Raw genomic sequence first — 21197 nt, 5'->3', positions numbered from 1 at the left:
TCTTCACATCTCTGTCAAAAGTTGATGTTTAGTTGACTCATTTGAATAAGCCATTTCAGATTGAGAGACAAAGCTAAGGACTCGGGTATGAGCCTATAACAACGGAAGGGGCTTTTCTGATGTTAAATAACCAAAATGAATCCAAACGGGCACAGAATGGCTGCCCTTGCCCAGCCAGCAGCCTCACCCCTCTTTCATAGTGTTTCATCCATCCTGTTTCTTCAACTTGATTTGTGTCGGAAGCCACTTTCTCCTCTGACAGTAACTGTAAGGCAGCCAGATGACTTTGACTGCCTCCTACCTGCGCCTCATCCTGGACTCACACCTTAGAAGGAGAACCAGGGAAGAATCAAGCAAATGGGTTGTGCTAAATGGAATTGAAATCTTCGTGTCAGGTTTCACTCTGTGGCAATTTTGACCCTTTGGAAACAAAAGATGTTTTCACACTGGGAGAGAATACTTCTCAATTATTAACCACAATTCAGCCAAATAGTCATAGCGACGTATATAGTCGGCCACTCAGAATTATTGCGCATGACATATTTATGTCAGCCTAAATATTTAGAATGTGAGCATCGGGCTTCTTTGTGCCCTTCTGCAGACTGACTCCATGAAGTGTGCTGTCTTTGCATATATCACACTAGGTTTTCTCCTGTGTCTCTCTGAGTTGTAACGGTCCCTCACCCATTGCTGGGAAAACTCACAGTTCAGAAAGAATAAGAATTGTAGCATAAATGTTTTTTTCAGTAACTCTATTGACATGTACTATTCTGAATAAAAAATGACAACTCTGATATGCACAGTTTTTGACCTTGAGGTGGGAGGCAGGGGGATTTCCTAATCCCTTTGATTTCACCTTCTCAGCTATAAAATACAAACACATAACAGTGATCTCATTGGGTCCTAGGGAGGAATAAATGAATTAATATACATCATTAATGTGGACGAGGCGTTTATCCTAGTGGTGTAGATATCCATATGGTAGCAGTTGCTGCTGCTGTTGTTAATATTGCACCACAGGGTTAAGTGATCCCTGTGGTATGTCTAGCAGGTAAACCAGAGCCTATACATTCAATTAAGCACCATCTTTAAAGTTGTACCTTTGGGTATTATCTATTGATTCCAATATTGGTGGTATTGCTGAAAATCTTTCTAAACCCTTTTTTTGAACTGCTTTCAGAATGCATCTATACGTAAAGTAGCGGGGGACAGGTAGGGAGTGGTCCTTACAAGGCGTTCTGTGGTTCTCACACTTGCATGGGTCGAGGCCATCTGGACCCGGCACCTTGTAATGTTGGCATCATTACTATAGCATTTTAATGAGAAGAGAGTGAGCATGTGGAATGTAAGTTACTTGACCAAGGGCACGTAACTGGGAGAGAAAGACCTGGGTCCAAATGTAAATTGAGCTAAATCGCATGCTCTCTCCTGTGCATCATTCCATTTCTCAAGAAGTCAAGAGAGTCTTTATTATTTTAGATTTACTCTATGTTTCAGAATGAATAGGGTTCCCAACTTAAGTTATTCTAAAATTAACACTCGACTTCAAATGATCTAGGTTAACTGCTGTTGATGAGGTTTAATACAGAATGTTCTATTAACTCCAAAATAGTTATGAGTGAGGTGGATTTGCTCATTGGAACTGGAATTTTAATCATTTATGGTGTTCAAAAAGACTTTGAATTTGAGGAGATATGTAAGGTACTATATGTCTTTCTATAGCCAATCATACCTTATATTAAAAAGAAGATAGAAGAACACCTAAGTCTGAAGTAGGACAAACAGACACATAAGGCTGGATGCCAGGTTACTGGCCATAATCTGAGAACAACAGCAGAAACATCCCATGCTCTAACAAGTATTTCTGTTCTATTTTTGAGTATGGAGTAGGCGATCTGATTTCTAAAAGTGCTGGGTTTTATAGCGATTCTTTTGCGGACAGTGGAACTGAAGGTTTAAAATTGTCTTTTTGTTGTTAAGTAAACTTCAGTAATCATAGGTATCAGTTAAAAATATAGTTTTTCCTTCAAATATACTTTGCCTGCTTGTCTTTAATGTTTATGCCACAAAGTAGTGGATAGCAATGGTGTCGTAGCCTTGTCTCCTTCTCAATGGCCCTTCCTACCAGGAAGTGTTATTAGCTAAGGAATCTGAAACTCCCAGCTCAGTTAGTATAGGCGATAATCATGCATATTCCACCTAGTCATTTCCCTAAACCGAATCAGGTCTTAGCCATTTGATTGGTCCAGGATACTTTTAGGTCTCAGGGACAGCAGGTAGAGGGTGTAATGTAATTCAGTCAGATGGGGTCTGGGGGTAGAGAGTGGGCAGGATGATCAAATGTCTTGGTTTGGGTGGAAAAGTTAAGTACAGCCTGGATGCAAAAAGGCAGGGTGTTACCCACCCGTGTCCCTCCTCTGCCTGAAGAGGGAAGGTTTGATAGATTTTCAGAAGTGTGTGTTTGTGGACTACCACTGACTTTTACCCTCCATCCACAGCAGGTTTTATTCTTGCATGAATTTTGCATGAATAATAATGTTTTTACTTAATAGCCTTGTAACCCCCCAGCCTCATGTTTACCCTAGAGAGCCCCTTTGCCACAATCTTCTTTTTGGTGAGCAGCCAAGAACAAATTCTCCCTGAGGATGAAGTTTGTCGGAGAACAGTGTGTAGTCAGTAAAGGTCACATAAAGGGCCAGCCACAAAGTTGTATCAGGGCTCCTAGGAGTGAGTTGTATCAGGGCTCCAGGGCTCCTCCTCTGCGAGGCCCAGATGCTCTTGCTTGGTGAGAAACCAGCTTGGACCAGAGGTTCTACCTAGAAGGTCCCTTTTCTTAGTCACTCAATTAACTGTTTAAGTAGCAATAACTCATGCTGAGCACCTACTATGTGCCAAGTTCTTTAGATGGATTAAGTTAATCTTCTCAACCAAGTGCTAGAACAAGAGCCTGTGATTATGGACATTTTATAGATGAATAAATGTGGACACAGGAGGTGAAGTAAAGCACTCAAATTAATAACATTATGATTCCAGAGTCCTAAGTCTTACTATGCCTTAGTGTCTGCTGTGGTCAGTAGGTTCCAGATCCACAGAGCTAGTTCACCAAGTGCTAATATAGAAGATAGAGCAGAAGAGATCTGGAGAACCACAGCATATAAATCCAGACATCTGAAATCCATCCAGCCTTTCATATTCTGCATATAGAGCACAATCAGGCACTTTTTTCTGTAGACTAGGCATTATGGAAAAGTCAAAGATGTGTAAAGCAGAGTTATTGAACTCAAAAAAGTATAAGAACAAATAATAAAGAGTGCACTTAGATGCTGAATTTCATGACCCAGATATGTGTTATCCAGTAGAGTAGCCACTAGTAACATGTGGTTATTTGCATTAAAATTAAGTCAGATTAAACATCAGTTCTTCATTTGCACTAGCCATATTTCCAGTGTTCTATTGTAACATGAAGCCAGTGGCTACCATATTGCATATAGCATAGATACAAAGCACTTCCGTTATCACAGAAAGTTCCAGGGGGCATTACTGATCCTACCTGTAAGTGCTAGCAAAGGTCAGAGCAAAGAGATCACCAAAGACTGGAATGGTGATGAAAGGCGTCCTGCAGGAGGTAGTGATGGAGCTGTGTGTGCTTCCTGTTGAGTAAGTACAAGGAAAATGGGCACCACTTCAGGGAAAGCAGGTACCTGGGCATGTTCTTGATGACCAGAGGAATAAGGGCAGATGAGTAGCGTGGGGTTGGATTAGGGGAAAGATGGAGGCACCATTGTTGGTTTCTTCGACAATTTCTGAAATGATTTGCATGTAGTTATCTTTATGGCTGCATGTAGGCTTATGCCTTAACTAAGTGATGATGATGTTATTATTCCATTGCTTTTGTTGTGGTTGCTTGTGTTTGTTGACTGTACATTCGGTGAAACCTCTCCCTGTTTGAGTCCAACCCCAGCACGCTGTGCTGTCCCCTAGAGTGGGAGAGAAGCACCCGTGGAAACAAATCTAGGAATCTAAACTGCCAAATGGGAGAATGGAGAACCCGGGGTTGAGCCAGGACTATGATGGGACTTGGCAGGTTCTGAGAAGAGCAGAGGCCCAGCAGCTGGGCCAGCAGATGGACTCTTGGCTGGTTCCAAGGGTCTCAGAGTGTCATTCCTGGGAATGAAATCGGTGCCCCTTGGGATGGTTCGAACGCTGAACCAGGGGTCAAGAATTTTGATTGTCACCTTTGTCTGCCATTCTCAGTTATCAGTTATGTACAATCTTTAACAAGTCGTTTCTTCTTCTAGTTTTGCTTCTCTTTTCTAATTTATCAACGGAGGGGCTAGAACCCAAGGCATACAGGTGTCCCTGCCTGTATGCCTGTATTCAGGCAGAGACCTTTGCGTTTTGGAAGCTGTCATTTCTTCTTTAGGTGTCTGAGACTTCTCCCTGAATCTCAGGGTGGGATTCGGACATATGGGTTCCCAGAAATGGACAGGTTTTCCCCTAAACTTTCAGAAGCAACTACACCCTCTAATGAAACACACAGAGGTGGCATTTCTCGAAGGAAACTGCCTGTGTGTTTGCAGAACCTGTGGCAGCGTACTTCCCTGAGGCAAATCAAACTTTCTGCTACATTTGCTCTAAAATTCACAATTCAGTAGAAGAATGCCTTTCTCCAGGAAGCTGGAGCAGCAGCTGAAACTGCTTGTTTGTCTAAATCAGGCGAACTCCAGAGCTGGGGGGAAGGTTGGACAGTATGAGAGATTTTAATATACACTTAGCAGAAGTTAATCAAGAAATCCACAGCTTGGAGGCAGCCAGTGATGTTTCCATTAATGTTATTAAATATTAATGGGGTGCTTTTTCTCTTTGGGGCACAGCAGCCTGCCTGATGCCCCTTTTTAATTACTTATGTGATGAACAGGTAGCAGAGCCGAACAGAATGGCTAAAAATGGTTACATTCATCAAAGAGCATTAAGGCATTTCTCTCCTTCCCAAAGTTGCTTAGGAGACCCCACCCTTCCTTCAAACATGACTGAGTTTCTTAAGGTTAGCAAGACATTCGGCAGATTTACCTTATACAAAATCATGTGGACAATTTTCTAGAAGTAATGTAGACACACCACAATCTAAATGTTGCTACAGATAAACAATGCTTAGAAATCAGATATTCAGTGGTGTGCTGGTAAATAGTTAACTACCAGCTTTCTGGGAACAAGCAAATAAGTAAGCCCTGGTTAGTAGCATTTGCTGATTGTTATAAATATTCCCACCGTGGTTGATTCCAAGCCACCAGCATGACATCAGTGAATGCAGAATTGGGAAGAGATGTGTAATAGCACAGCATCACACAGTATCATTCCCTGTATGCAGGTACATAGATGTAAATAACCTCAAGAGCATAAATAATAGAAAAGTATATAATAACATGTATATACTATGTATATAACAATAACATGTATTATAGAACAATAACATGTAACGTAATGAAGAAGTTCTGTGTTTTGAATATTTATGACTTTTCAAGTATAATTTATTCAATTGAAATTTTATATGATTTAAGTTTTAATAATGGCTTTGTTTACTAGCCACTGAATAGCTTGCAAAATCCCTGAAATTATAAACTGGCTCTCACGGATTGTTACAAGCTGGTACAACACAGAGTCCCTATCAGTTCTCAGGCTGGGAGTTCTCCAGTCCTGGATTAGGAGGCGTGACAAAGGACTTACTTGACAGACAGGTCCCTTTCTTCTTTTCTTTCGGTTGCATTTAAACTCGGTCATATCAAAGCTGGTCGTGAATTCCATCTTTCTACATGGCAATTTGAAACAACTGGCTCACTCCACAGACATCTGTTGAGCACGTGGTGTACTCTCTGTGGTCCACACTGGAAGGTCAACTGTGGCCCACAGTCTCCGTGCAGACCAAGTGCAGTGGCATAATGTAGGGCAATCATTTTTAGATGTAATTGGAGTGTCCATTCATTCAGTAAATATTTATTCAGTGTCATAGGGTTTGTTCCAGACTCACTGGCAAACAAAACCAACAGAGGTCTCTGGTCCCTTATAGCCTCAATGTCTCTAACATACTATGGCCATGAAAATTTTGTCTGGGAATCATGGATGGTCTCATCTGTCCTAGAAGAAGGATACGTGGGAAACTGCCCACACAGAAAAGGGTAGAGTGCTTCAAGCCCAGGGGGTAATCTGGAACAAAGACAGAGAGGGATGGAAAGTCGGCCTGAGTGTTCAGATGGAGTTTGGTGTGGAGAAAGGCCGTAAGAAGGAAGGATGGGGTCAAATTGGGAGATAATTTATATAATCTCATTAACCGGTTGGTACTTCTTAACTATACTGCTTCATACTGTATTAGACTGTGTTCAGCTTCATACTGTATTATTCCCTTCTTTTGTTGGATTTGAGGCATGTCATATCCATCTCTTCAAAAGACTAAAAATCCCTGAAGGATAGGGATTATCCTGCTTCTTCCGCAGGACAGGTCTTGTATTGGGTGATAAATGTGGCATTGAACTTCTATTCCTATCTCCCTTTCATCCCTGTCCTACTTACACACATAGACAATTGGCCTCTAATTTCGTTGGACTTTAATTGAATCTTGGCTCAAAGAATATGGGAGCAGAAAAAGAAAAGAGGAGTGGGTCCAGACAGAATGATTTCTCTTGCTGTTTATATTTTATATTTTATTAACACTCAGTGGATCAAATGTCCAGAGTGTTCTAACCGGTCTGTGGGTTTCAGGAAACCCTTGGATGCTTACCCGAAAAGCAGGAGTTTTCCTGTCAAACAAAGTCACCCTCGATGACCTCTAATTGGTAACAAGAGCAATAATAACTTATTGGTCTTTCTATATCCTGACAAATACTTAACTGGGAACCTATGAAACTCTAAGAAGTAAAGAAATATTAACATTTCACATGGGGCCCTCCTCTCCTATCCTGTTTGTTATTTTCTCATTGTGGAATGGGGCAGAAATGAGAAGGGAGTCATACCGGACTTTATTTCTTAGTTTTGTTATGGTGAGTGTTTCATGAAATCATGGATAAGAGCTACTGCTTTTTGTTTTCTGGTTTTGTTTTGGTTTGGTTTTGTTTTTGTTGTTGTCCAGGATAAGAGGGAACCTATGTTATATGCAGTTGGGAAAAATTTGAATGGCTATATGTGAATGCAGATGGCTACATGTGAAATGCTTGAGAAAGAAGTGTCAGGAAAAACAAAAATAAAATCTATGAAATCAATTTTGGAAGAACACATGTGAGATCTTAACATGGAAATAAATCTTAACCTTTAAAGTCATCTTCTTGGTTGTCACTTCCAATTGTTTCGGCAATTCCATTGTGGTCCAAAATATGCTTTTAAGCTTATAGCATCCTTCCCACCTACCCCAAACCCATGTCCCCACCACATTATGTATAAAATACATCCATACTTTTCAAACCTAGAATCTCCATGTAATAATCCACTGGTTTTTTTCTCTATACGCTGTACTCCATATGACTTAGGATTGTTTCTAAGTCTAAAAAAATCTGTTCTCCAAGTCTGAATATTTGCCCTCACTGAGCGTATAGGGATGTGTTTCTGTTTGTGTGTGCATCTGGGTGTTTTAACATCTATGCCCCTATGCAATATTCATTTTCCCGACAGTGACTATGGCTATGAGAGACATGGAGAGAGCCAGTGTGTCCCAGCTTTCTGGTACAATCCAGCATCCCCATCAAAGGACTGCAGCCTGGGTCAAAGCTACCTTAACAGCACTGGGTAAGTAACACAACCGAAGGAACTGCACTCGCTGGTTTTGTGTTCCTCTGAGCTGTGATTAAAGGCAGCATCGCTATTGAAGCAGGTGGAATGTAGAGTTGCTCATGTGGTTTCTGAGGAAGGCTGAGGAGTTCTCTTGCTGACAATAGCTTTTTGGGAACGTCAGAAGAGAGTTCTGTTACCAAATTTCTATACCTTTTGCCATTTGACAGACTGTAGCTATGGTTTTGATCAGGACTGCTCCCCTGGAAAGAGGTCCCACCTTATTTCTTGGGCCTGAGGAAAATAAAGTAATGTAAGGGGTNAAAGTCTGTGAAATCAATTTTGGAAGAACACATGTGGGATCTTAACATGGAAATAAATCTTAACCTTTAAAGTCATCTTCTTGGTTGTCACTTCCAATTGTTTCAGCAATTCCATTGTGGTCCAAAATATGCTTTTAAGCTTATAGCATCCTTCCCACCTACCCCAAACCCATGTCCCCACCACATTATGTATAAAATACATCCATACTTTTCAAACCTAGAATCTCCATGTAATAATCCAGTTTTTTTTCTCTATACGCTGGACTCCATATGACTTAGGATTGTTTCTAAGTCTAAAAATCTGTTCTCCAAGTCTGAATATTTGCCCTCACTGAGCGTATAGGGATGTGTTTCTGCTTGTGTGTGCATCTGGGTGTTTTAACATCTATGCCCCTATGCAATATTCATTTTCCCGACAGTGACTATGGCTATGAGAGACATGGAGAGAGCCAGTGTGTCCCAGCTTTCTGGTACAATCCAGCATCCCCATCAAAGGACTGCAGCCTGGGTCAAAGCTACCTTAACAGCACTGGGTAAGTAACACAACCGAAGGAACTGCACTCGCTGGTTTTGTGTTCCTCTGAGCTGTGATTAAAGGCAGCATCGCTATTGAAGCAGGTGGAATGTAGAGTTGCTCATGTGGTTTCTGAGGAAGGCTGAGGAGTTCTCTTGCTGACAATAGCTTTTTGGGAACGTCAGAAGAGAGTTCTGTTACCAAATTTCTATACCTTTTGCCATTTGACAGACTGTAGCTATGGTTTTGATCAGGACTGCTCCCCTGGAAAGAGGTCCCACCTTATTTCTTGGGCCTGAGGAAAATAAAGTAATGTAAGGGGTGTGCATATACTGCAATGCTCTCTAATGATGGTTGAACTGAATGAAGCTCTCACAGACCAATGCTGAAACTCAGAATGAAAATGTAAAAGCCCTATTCTAGGAACTCCTAGAGTAAGAAAGTCAAGGCATACTTTCTGTAATTGTCAAATTATGTGTGTGATTCTCTGCTTGTTCCCTTGTTAGTTTCTCACTCAGATGCTTGGAAAGAAATTTCCTTGGAGATTTGTTGCTGTGCCCTTTCCTTGGCCAACTCCATGGCTTAGCAGAGGTTTAGAAAGGGACTGGCTGGTCTAAGGCTGCACTTTTCAAGTGTTAATGGCATTGGAATGACCTGGGGATCTTGTTCAAGTGCACCTTCTGATTTGGGAGATCTAAGTGGCACTGAGGTTCGTTGTTTCTAAGAAATGTTCCCGTGAGTTCCAGGATACCCTTCAAGTAGCCAGGGACAAAGGTGCTCGGGACTCCAGTCTCACCTCTTTCAACAGACCTGCTGCCGTCTCACACGAGTTACTCCCCCTCCATGCTTTTGCCTTACCTGGTGGTAAAATAGTGGCGGGTACTCTCTACCCAACTGGTATCTGGAGAGGAAAAATCTAAAACACACGGTAGAAGAGACGTGTTGAGGAGACTGAGACACTCTGAAAAACGAATTTTTTTAGCCAAATGTCTAGTTCTTAGGGGACTATTCCTGAGGTCTGAGTTGGGGTTTAAGCACTTTTGATATTATTTTATTGTAGGTGTCTGGTTTAAGGGTTTAAGCCACTCAAAATACAGATCCAGCAGCATGAACTTAGAGAGATGTGCCGTCAGAATCCAAAGTGCTGTGAAGTTTGAGGAAGAGGAGCATAATGGGCACGAGTGCTCAGCCAGGCCCCCCAATTTCCAGCCGGACCACACCTGGGGTGTAACTGGAAGATAATTGCATTAAGATGTATCATATGATTATGTAACATGTGTAGTTGGACCCCATTTTAAGTCATTTAAATCTAGTAAAATCCTACATAGCCAACCAAATAAATCAAGGACATGAACTATTCATTTTACTCACAGCATTAACTTCAAACTGCCAGCTGGGCAGGCGAGGCTGAAAAAGGAAAGTACATTTCAGTTTGCACTAGGATATGTTACCCACCCAAATTTCGATCATATGTAAAAGCTAAATATCTTATGAATGATGAAAGGTTAACAATAAAGTATAAACTGATTATAAAAGATTGATTATGTAGACTAAAACTGGTCAGAAGAACTATAATATAGGCCATATGAGTAATTTAATTTTTTCAGTAGCCACAGTAAAAAAAAATAAAAATGTGAAATTAATTTTAGTCATGCACTTTATTTAACCCCCTATACCATTGCATCTCATTTTAACATGCAACACTGACTGCACTGCAAGCGCTCAAGAGCCATAGGTAGAAAGTGGCTAGTTGTACTCAAGAGCACACAGTTGGCAATTTAAGACAATGTACATTTACAAGAGGATGTATTGTAATTGCATCTCAGCCAATAACTACGTACAACATTAGCCTGACATCTTCATGAGATTTCAAGAGAAATATCCTGTATAGAGGAGGGTCAATATTACCCATAAAGAATTTGGTTTCCTTTGCTTTTAAGACCACCAGAGGAAGGCAACATGGATAGATTGGTTAATTACTCCTGATACACAGAGGGAAAGAAAAAATATGATGCTAATGATGATAGTGGTGGTGCGTTTTTCGTATCTGATTTAACCAGAATGTTGATTTTATGCAACCTTACAGACAGCAATATGCCTGGAGAGAGGTCTGTAATGCAGAGCAGGGCTGTGGCCAAGCTCTTGGCGTGACATCACGTGCTGGTGTCAGTGTCAAACGCATTGACATGGCATCACTGTGCACAAACGTGTCCTTGCCCTAGAAGGTTTTCTCATGCTCACTTCCTATCCGAGATAATTGCACCTCAGCTGGGTTGACTATGAGTTTCAAACGTATGCTTCTAATCTGTGGTTGTGGTAAGAAATGAAATATTAATAAAAGGGAGAAAATATTCTGTAAAATATCCCAGTGGTCCAGAGTAAGGACTGTTAGTTATTAAGGTATAGGATGATGTATTGGGGGTGGAGGGAAGACAGGGAGAGGCTTCCTGATTAATCAGAGTTAGAAATCTCATCTCCTAGCTGCTTCCTGGTGCAGAAAAAGCAGGGTTTGGCCTCGGGGCACTAGAAACAAGTCTCTCACTCACAGAGAGAAGCACCTGCTCTTCTTGCTCGCATCGTCCAGTGTGTCTGCCTCCTGCTGTCTTCTGTGCGAGTCAGACATTGATTTTTCTTGGCTGGTTTAGACACTGATCTGATCTGTGGCTCACCAGGTAGGATCAATAATGATGTTTAAAGAGCTACCCTTCCTGAGATGGAGGGATAGTGCGTCCTCAGCATTTGTCTAGCTTCCTAAATGGCTGTCTTCTTTGTGACTCCGTTTTTAGAAGCACTGTGCAAAATGTCTGCCTTGCTCTCTTGCACTCTTTCTAACAGACGCACGCAACACAAACCAGACAAATCGCACCCCTGACAATTGTCAATACTCCCTAGGTACCGACGGATTGTGTCCAACAACTGCACAGACGGGCTGAGAGAGAAGTACACCGCCAAGGCCCAGCTGTGCCCGGGAAAAGCCCCTCGGGGCCTCCACGTGGTGACAACGGATGGACGCCTAGTGGCAGAGCAGGGGCACAATGCAACCTTCATCATCCTCATGGAGGAGGTAGGTGCAGCCTGGAACTGGGGGGGGGGGGGGTCAGAACTCACAAGCAGACCATTCTCTGTTCTCTAAGATGGAAGGGGAAAAAAGTCCTGTATTCAGGTGTCTGCATGAGAGTCAATGGTGAAAGCTGAGCCCTCTGGGAGAAGACAGAAGGAATGAGGAGGGCTTGGGCTGTTTAGAGACCTCCTTCCACTCAATCCCACAATGCAGACGCAGGCTGCAGTCGGGCCAGCTGTCTCTGGGCAGAACAGATCGGGATGCACTCTTTGAGGCTCCCCCCTAGGCTCAACTCCGTTGAAAGAATGTTTATCACCATAAGACCACATACTGTAAACTTTGCCAGAAGACGGAAATTCAAATTTTATCTGTTGCCTTTCAGAAATTCTTTTGCTTTATTCTAACTCTTACCACCCTGTAATAAAAAAAGCCTGCAAGGCAAAGGTCTTCACAGTATGTGTGTGAGGGTGGGGGTGGATTATTAAAATCCTTTCAACTGACGTTATGAAGAATGTCTTATTAGTTGCTTTTCCATCAGCTGGTTGCTCCATTAGTTCATTTTTTAGTGTCTTCTGCACTCTGGGCAGTAAGCAGGCTGCATTCATTCATTCCAGGGTAGAAATAGCTCTGCTGGTTGCTTCTGGCTCCCTAAATGAGCTGTTTCCGTCTCTTCCCAAACCAGGTCAGTTTTTAGGCACTCCTTGCTGAGATTGTGGGGCAAGAAAGCTTGCCTGATTTACAAAACCCTCTAAATTTATATGCAAATTGCTCTGTGCTCTTGAGATCTTGGAAAGAGGCCAAAACGGGTCAGGAGGGTTGTTTTTTTTCCCCCCTTTTTCTTTTGTTCCTAAGTGTAAATACTTCAGAAACCTTTAAGGCAGACTCACACTGGAGAGGATGGTGAAGGTTCCTTATCCTGAGCTGGCAGAGACTTCAGCTTTCACCCTCTAGGCACTTGGATTAAAAACAAACAAACAAAACTTTAAGGTTCAAAGGAGGTCATTATCTCATCTTCACTGGGGAGTTTCCCAGACCAGAGCTGTAACAACCTTCTCTTGAATGGATATGAAGAGTCACAGTCTTACCCATTTGAATTGCCTCCAGTTCATTTCCACTTTAATTTATATTCATAAACTCAAAGGTAGTTGACATTGCATGTGGGGCAGGGGAGGACCTATCAAATATTTTACTCACATCTAGGTTGCTGTAGGGGAACAGACAGAGAGCAAAAGTATGATGGATGCACATTCACTGGGCAGAAGGGTTGGCTCCTAATTCCAAAACGATGCATTTCTCTTTCATTGTGTTTAAACAGAGATCTGATTCTTCTTTTGCATCTGATATCTTTGCTTTGTGGTCAGGTTCAGTTGCATTTACACAGGGCGTTGGTCCAGTATGGGCAGAGGGAGCGGCAAGGAAGGATGGGGTTTAACATTGGCCCTTAAGAAGCTGAGCCTCGGCTTGGAGTGGTGAGAGGCACTCGTCGAAACAATGGGTATCACACTACCAGACAGCACCCAGGATTCTCTTGGCCTTTTAAGAGGCAGAGACATCTGTTAGCTGGGAGGTTCAGAAAATTTTTCAGGGAAGACAGGGCTTAGGTAGGTTTAGGGAAGTCCAAGGTCAGCAGAGCACAGACGTAACCTTAGCTGGTATGCAGTGTTTATCTGCAGAATGGGAATAATCATTTTATCCTCATAGAGTTATTTTGAAGGTGGTATTATTAGCATAATGCTTGGAACATAATAATCAACAATAAAAAATGAGAAAAATTGTGATTATAGTATTGTAGTTAAGGACATTAGCATTGAAATTGGACTGCCGGAGTTCAAAGCTTGGCTCTCCGTCGATTAGCTGCAAGACTTTGGTCTAATTACTTCATTTTTGTCCCTATTTGCAAAATGGGGACAATAATACTTTCTACATTATGGAGTTGTGGGAAAATTAAATGCTTGGAACTGAAAAGAAACTGGGTTTGCTGCTACTACTATTATTGTTATTGTCATTGTGTCACAGCAGAGGAATGATTAAACCACATGTGAGGGCGCCAGAGAAGCCCTTGGCTCCCCCTCTTCAGAGTTTCATAGTCTCTAGCTTATCCATTTTTGCCAGTGTCACACTGACCCAGCATGCCTGCGCTTGGGCATACAAAGACAATAGGTCCACAGTGCCCAGTGGGTATCATCTGGGAGTCTGTAGATTGTGGTATCATCTGGGAGCCTGAGGGTGTTTCAGCCCCCTGGGAGTGACTTAAGGTTTTCAGCGGGTGATGGTAAAGACCCAGGTTGAAGCATTAGGTGGGGGTCAGGCTGGACCACAAGACTGGACCCAGGCCAACTGCTGTTTCCTCCTCAGGGTGATCTCCAAAGGACAAACATCCAGCTCGACTTTGGGGACGGGATTGCAGTGTCCTATGCGAACTTCAGCCCCATTGAGGATGGCATCAGGCACGTGTACAAGAGTGCAGGCATCTTCCAGGTGACGGCTTATGCTGAGAACAACCTGGGCTCAGACACGGCTGTCCTCTTCCTGCACGTGGTTTGTAAGTAGCACGAGCCTTCCTCTTTCTTACTGTTCTCCCAACAACTGGACAACTCCCCCGGGGATTCAGAGCTGGGATGGGGTTTGGTGTGACTACTATGCTAAAGGATGGCCCAAGTCCAAACATCGAGACCTGCGCTCATCGATGTTCTGTTTCCCAACACTGAAGTAGATTATCTCACAAGTGTGGATAACATATTACCAACTGCTTCCTTTTCCGGCCCACCGTGTTCTTTTTATTTTTTTTTTAAGATTTTATTTTTTATTTATTTATTTATCTTTAGAGGGGAAGGAGAGAGGGAGAGAAACATCAATGTATGGTTGCCCTTTGTGCTTCCCCTTGCTGGGAATTGGCCTGCAGGGAACTGGCCTGCAACCCAGGCATGTGCCCTGACTGGGAATCAAACTGCGATCCTCTGGTTCGCAGGCCTGTGCTCAATCCACTGAGCTACACCAGCCAGGGCCGGTCCACCGTGTTCTGATGGAAGTGCGCACATGCAGACCCACACTGAGGGGAAAGTCCCTTCCCTTTGTTATCTGTGTTGAAAGAGCCAAAGAACAATGAAAGAAACGGATGTTTAGATGTTTTAAATGTAGAACTGAACACACAAAAGACCTTCATTCTTACATCTAAGGGTACTGCGATTTCGTTTCTGTTGCAAACGGTTTTAAGGCCTCTCCCAAATGCGTCTGCTGTTCTAGAATGTGATTTCGCGGCTGTTGGCTCTTGCTTGGCACAGACCAACACAACAGCTGAAGTTCTGAATGTTTTATTTGTGCTGGATGCATTTCGTGTATTTGCTATGCAGGGACTTGGCTCATATAAACTGAAACTTAAATATTATGATTCTAGAATGTTGGATCAAGGAAATATTGTGGGAGCTGGTCTTGGTTTCCTTAATCTCTATCAGTGACCTCCACAGGTCAAAGGACTTCTATGTTCGTATTTATACACCCCATGGTGTTCTTGGAGAAATGTGCTACATGTGTTAAAAATGCCATATTTTAGAAGAGTCTAAATGAATACGAGGAACACTTTCCTATTAACAACTCAGTGATGATGTAAACTTCAATATATAAATAACCCACACTTAAGAGGTCCCTGGCACAGAGTAAGCTAGCTAGTGTCTAAGCATTCTAATCACATTAATAGAAAAGGGACCAACAGTAATAGGGGAAGTGCATGGGAAGAGACCTAGATTATATCTCAGTTATACTCTTAAAGAGATCAGGCAATGTGGACATGAGATAAAGTGCTTCATCTTATAGTCTTCTGACCTTTAATTTTAAAATGCCTTAATTCTAGCTGGTACTTACTTCACAGTGTTCTTATAACAATGAAGAGGAAACACAAATAAAACATCCAGTCATTCACTAATTCATTCAACCAATATTTATTGATTTCTTAATATGTACAAGCACTCTGCTAGAACCTGGGGAGGCACCAATACAGACGTGGCCCTGCCCTTGCAGAGTTTATATCCTAGGGGAGTATAGGGAGGTCCTGCTAGAAATGGGCCATCAATGGCCCGAGTGGTGATAATGACACTGCACCAGCAGTAATCATTCTGTGTGAGAAACACCAAGTTAGAAAACCCAGATGGGTGGTGTGTAGGGTATTCATGAGCCCAGGGTTCAAAGCAAGAGAGATCTACATTTGAATTTTTATTATATCCTGTTGTTAAATGTCTAATGTTGGTCAACTTCCTTAGTCTTTACAAATCTCTGGTTCCTCGTCTTTAATATTTAGATTATAGGGAGGCTTTAAGAACCAATTGGATTGTGTGTGTCTGTCAGGGATCCCCCAGATCACCCCCAGGTTTGCCAATTTCCTAGAAAGACTCACAGAACTCAGCCTATAGTTGTACTCATGACTGTGATTTATTACAGTGAAAGGAGACAAATCAAGATCATCTCAGGGAGAAGGTTCACAGGGCAAAGTCGGGAGGAAACCGGGCACAAGCTTCCAAGAGTCCTCTCCCCATGGGGTCATGCAGGGCATGCTTATTTCCTCTAGCGATGAGTTGCAGTGACATGTGTAAAGGGCTGTCTACCAGACAACTTAGTGTCCATGATTTCTATTGGGTTCTGATCAAGTAGGCATCCTTTGCCAAGCATATCCCAAAAGTCCAGACTCCCAGAGGAAAGCAGGTGTTCAGAGTAAACCGTACTGTTGGCAAAACAGTTTAGTCAAAATGAACTATTCTTACTAGTTAACTGTTCGCTGGAAACACTCTCAAGTCCAAGCTCCCAGATGTTAGTCCAGGGCTACTGTTACAGATCTTTCAACGAATGGCAATTTCAGGTCTTAACATTTTTCTGAAGTGTGTAAAACACAACCTAGTGCCCAGCTTGGCCTGTGGTGAGTGTTACCTGTGATAGTAACTAGAGTTGACTCTTGAACAGCACAGATGTTAGGGTGGCTGCCCCACTATGGGGTCAAAAATCCATGTGTAAGTTTTGACTCCCCCAAATCTCAACTACTAATAGTTAATCAACTATTAATGTTGATCAACTAAATGTTGACCAGATGCTTACTGATAATATGAACAGTTGATTAACACATATTTTGTATATTATAGGTATTATTTATTGTATCTTCACAATAAAAAGTAATAGAAATGATAATATTATTAAAATCATGAGGGAGAAAAATACATTTTCAGTATGTATATGTTTATTAAAATATCCATGTATAAGTGGAACTGTACATTTAAGTCTTCAGCCCATTTTGAGTTTATTTTTGTGCGAGCTGTAAGAAGGTAGTCTAGTTTCTTTTTTCTTGTACACGTTCAATTTTCCCAACACTGTTTATTGAATAGACTATCTTTATCCCACTGTATGTACTTGCCTCCTTTGTCAAGTATTAATTGACCATAAAGGCATGTGTTTATTTCCATATTCTATATTGTTTCATTCTTCTATGTTTTTGTGCCAGTACCATGCTGTTTTGATTACTATGGCCTTTTAGAGGGACGACCAAAAAAAAACAACAACAAAAAACAAAACAGAATTATCTTCTGGAGGGCAGGCCCCTAAATACAGGCTTCCCCCACTAGGTGAGTGTTCTAGGAACCCATCTGTATCTCAGTACCAGTTGACATCATTGTGAGAGGCTGTGTTCAGCTTCAGTAAATTTTTTAAAGACTCTTTCAGCACATCTGTCCATTTCATGATGGTGATTTGTAAATGTGCCTGCCCATACCACACTGAGTGTTCAGCAGTTTTTGACCAAAAACAGCATAACCCCCATGCCCCACCCTCCCTATTCACCCAATCCCACCCTGAGCAACATTTTTTTTTATTCTCTGGATGAGAAACATTCTAAAAAGGAAACATTTTGCCAATATAGAAGTGATAAAACCAAAAAATGGCAGAAACACTAAAAGGCATCAAAATCAACGAGTTCAAAAACTGTTTTGAGCAGTGGGAAAAAAATCTCTGTAAGTGTATTATATCCAATTGTGAGTATGTTGAAGGTGACTAAAGATTAAATGTGTAAGAATAAATACACATTTTTGTATAAATAAATTATAGGGTGTTTTTGGGAGTCCCCCCCTCATAGTTTGCTATCAGGTAGTGTGAGTCCTCCAGGTCTGTTCTTCTTTCCCAAGATTGCGTGGCTATTCAGTGTCTTTTGTTGTTCCTTATAAATTTTTAAAATATTTGCTTTAGTTTTGTGAAGTACACCATTGGTATATTAATAGGAATGACATTGAATCTATAGATTGCTTTCAGTAGTATGGGCATTTTAATGATGTTAAATCTTCAAGTCCATGAACATGGTATATGCCTTCACTTATTTGTATCCTCTTCAATTTCTTTTTTCAAGACTCATAAATAAAGAAAACAGACTGACAGCTATCAGAGGGGAGGGAATTGGGGGGGACTGGGTGAAAAAGGTAAAGGGATTAAGCAAAGAAAAAAAACCATAGATAACAGTATGGTGATTACCAGAGGGAAAGGAAGGTGGGGGGGGGAGGAGTAGAAGAGGGTAAAAGGGGGCATATATGGTGATAAAAGGAGACTTGACTTGGTGAACACACAACACCATATACAGATAATGTATAATAAAATTGTACACTTATGCCCTGGCTGGTGTGGCTCAGTGGATTGAGTGCTGGCCTGCAAACCAGAGTGTCACTGGTCTGATTCCCAGTCAGGGCACATGCCTGGGTCACCAGCTAGGTCCCCAGTAGGGGGCATGGAAGAGGCAACCACACATTGGTGTTTCTCTTCCTCTGTTTCTCCCTCCCTTCTCCTCTCTCTAAAATTAAATAAATAAAATATTTAAAAGAAAATTGTGCACATGAAACCTGCATAATTTCATTAACCAACATCACCTCAATAAATTCAATAAAAGAATATTTTAAATGGACACCCTTAGTTCAAACTCACATTGTTCAAGGGTCAGCTGTACTAAGTACTTCCTGTTAACTTTCTTCCTGACACTTCTGTGCCATTTAAACATGAAGACAAAGAAAAAAGATTATTTTTCTTTATTCCAAGGACCTGCCCCTGTTCCTAACTGTAGTAAGAATAGTCCTTGTCTGCAGGACACAAAGACTCGTGTGTCTTAGTGGCAAAAAAACACAATACCAAGGAACAGGTTTAAACTGTGGGCTTTGTGCATGGAGGAGGAAATGTTCCTTGAAACTTTTACCATGCTCATAATTCCCTCTCAATCAATCATGACTGCACTTACCAGACAGTTATTAGAGTGCAAACTGCTCTTGGCCTCACCTTGGGCCATTAGCTAACAAAAGTAGTTGTTAGCTGCCCATAATAACCGTTCTCACACAGATTATTAGATTTTTATCAGAAAGAGCACTATTTGACAGTGAAGGTATTAAGTATTTGCCATGCTCGATCCTGAGTCCCTTCAGCTCTCTTCTCCTTGATCCATGGTCTGTCCCTATCTAGGTGGAAGCTTGAAGCTTCTGTCTCAAGCTCTTTGTGCTAAACAACTACTACCTGTTGTTACTTGAGGTTATATTTACCCAAACATGCTTGTCCCGATGCTGGAATAAATGTGGCCAAATGTGATAAGTCCCAATTCATGGAAGTCCCATCCCTTTTGTGTTTCTATGAGTTTAGGGAGAAAGAGGTCTCCTTTTATCTTCATGGGCATCAACATACCTGCCAATGTAAGCCCTGGCCCATGAGTGACAGCAGGCTGACAAGAATTTATAAGGCTACAAGCCACAGTGGCCTCATTCCTTAACTGTGGATGAGTCCGGGATTCCCATGAGCTGGCCAGGGGAACGGGCTCCAGGCCACTTTCCCTCGACAGCAGGAGCACTGACTGTGAGGGCAAAGGGGGAAGAGTGAGGGACCTGCGTCTGAGCACGGAAAAAGACCAAGGTGGTGATGTAAGATGCAGGTCTCTCATGTCCCTGCTTGGACACGGGCTGGCCATAGACTCCTTCCCACTCCCTCATTCTCTTCCCCACTGACCAGTAAAGCACAAAACAACCCACAAAGAGAGATACATTAGGCGAACTCCCAGAAATGAGTCCATAAGGCAGGGAAAGTAGCCAGTGTTTTCTCACGCCTTATGTTTTTTATTCTCGCCAACAATGGAACCCCACAGAATTGATTGAAGACTTTCTTATTGATAATGATTAAGCCTCTGATATGACAAGTTTCAAGTTCTTTGCTGGAGGAAATCTTGACATGCTGTGTATCTGAAGTCAGGTCAGAGAGCTGTAGGCAAAGAGTATTTTCAGGGCGTAGACACAGATTCTTGAAGACCGGTTGACTGTTCAGTCTGGACAGTGGCAAGCAGAGCTGGCTGGTCTTATCATCCAACATCAGTTCATGTCCTAATACCTTCTCCCCTGATGTAAATTTACCCACAACACAGAATAGGTCCAGTGGGATCCAGGATATTGCTCACTGTCCTTGGAGGGAATCCTACCCAAAGATACAAAAAAACAGTGATGCTTGGTTGTGATGATGGGCATAGGAATAGTTAACTCTGCGGTACTCTTAACAGCCACATATTACTTTCATATGTTCTTATTGCCATCAGGAAGGCAGAGCAAGTTTGCCCCTTATTTTTAGGCCAAGGTAACGGTCTATATAAGGTCAAGGCCCTATAAGATAGAGGAAATGATCAATAGTTAATTTGAACCAGAGCAGAAATGAGAAGTACCTATCTGTTTTCATGTCATTTCTTCAATTTAAACTGGGCTGTCTCCAAAATGATCAAAGATGCAAATAGCGAAGGCTGGGTGGCCTGAAAACTGTCCCACCCACGGGAAATACTGAAGACCCCCAGACTGAAGAGATGGCCTTCCTGCAGTTGTGACTTTTAGTCACTTTCACTAATCAGAGTATAGCAGTGGAAACCAGGGGAATGTGCAGTTAGTGTGAAGGGGTAATTAGCACATTTTGATTGGATTTGATTAAGTAGGAAAAATAGGAAGGGAAAGAAGAAAGTATAGAGCAAAAATTAAGGAAGTATGAAAGTCAAGAAGGAAGGAACGGTGAAGGGAAAAGGAAAGAAGGGACAGAGGCGGAGGAGAAAATCCCAAAGACAGTTAAATAATAACATATCTACCCCACAAGTACAACACAGATATTAACACTTTCCATTAGCATTTTCCTCTCTCATTTTATTTTAGAAATGAATTTAATTAAAATCCTCATGTATCACCCACAGAATGCGTTCCTGTGTGTTCTCTTACCTTAGAACCTGATATTGCTTATCTCAGTTTTCTGGCCTGGGGGAGGGAAGGAAATGTTTGGTCAACTGTTTGAAAACATCTGTTTTATTATTTGGAAGCCTGGTGTTTGTTTCTCCTTCAGTTTAAGGAAATGGGGTTTTTCTTTGTTGTAAAACAGCTCGCCTGCTTCTGAATGACACCCACCAAGTGCTGCCAACTGCAGGCCCAGTGGCTGGTGGTTGGAGAGGATGGGACACATTCACCATCGAGGACAATGGGAGAGCCCGCATGCAGTGCATTGACCCTGAACCACTAAACAGACTAATCCTCAGAAA

General features: G+C 42.0%; 1 protein-coding gene across 1 annotated transcript in view; it reads left to right on the top strand.

Moving 5' to 3' along the window:
• The window catches only part of SORCS3 (sortilin related VPS10 domain containing receptor 3), a 557219-nt gene that overhangs the window by 510838 nt on the left and 25184 nt on the right, over positions 1–21197 (top strand). The window contains exons 17-19 of the mRNA XM_037063981.1: positions 7657–7770; positions 11482–11653; positions 14006–14192. Coding sequence (XP_036919876.1) covers positions 7657–7770; positions 11482–11653; positions 14006–14192 — 473 coding nt within the window. The remainder of the gene's footprint in view (positions 1–7656; positions 7771–11481; positions 11654–14005; positions 14193–21197) is intronic.

This window comes from Sturnira hondurensis, unplaced genomic scaffold (genome assembly GCF_014824575.4).
Source record: "Sturnira hondurensis isolate 20B ecotype Veracruz unplaced genomic scaffold, ASM1482457v3 Scaffold0014854, whole genome shotgun sequence".
NCBI classification, from domain to species: domain Eukaryota; kingdom Metazoa; phylum Chordata; class Mammalia; order Chiroptera; family Phyllostomidae; genus Sturnira; species Sturnira hondurensis.
Note: the sequence above shows the minus strand (reverse complement) of the source record. Positions and strands in the feature narration are given on the sequence as shown.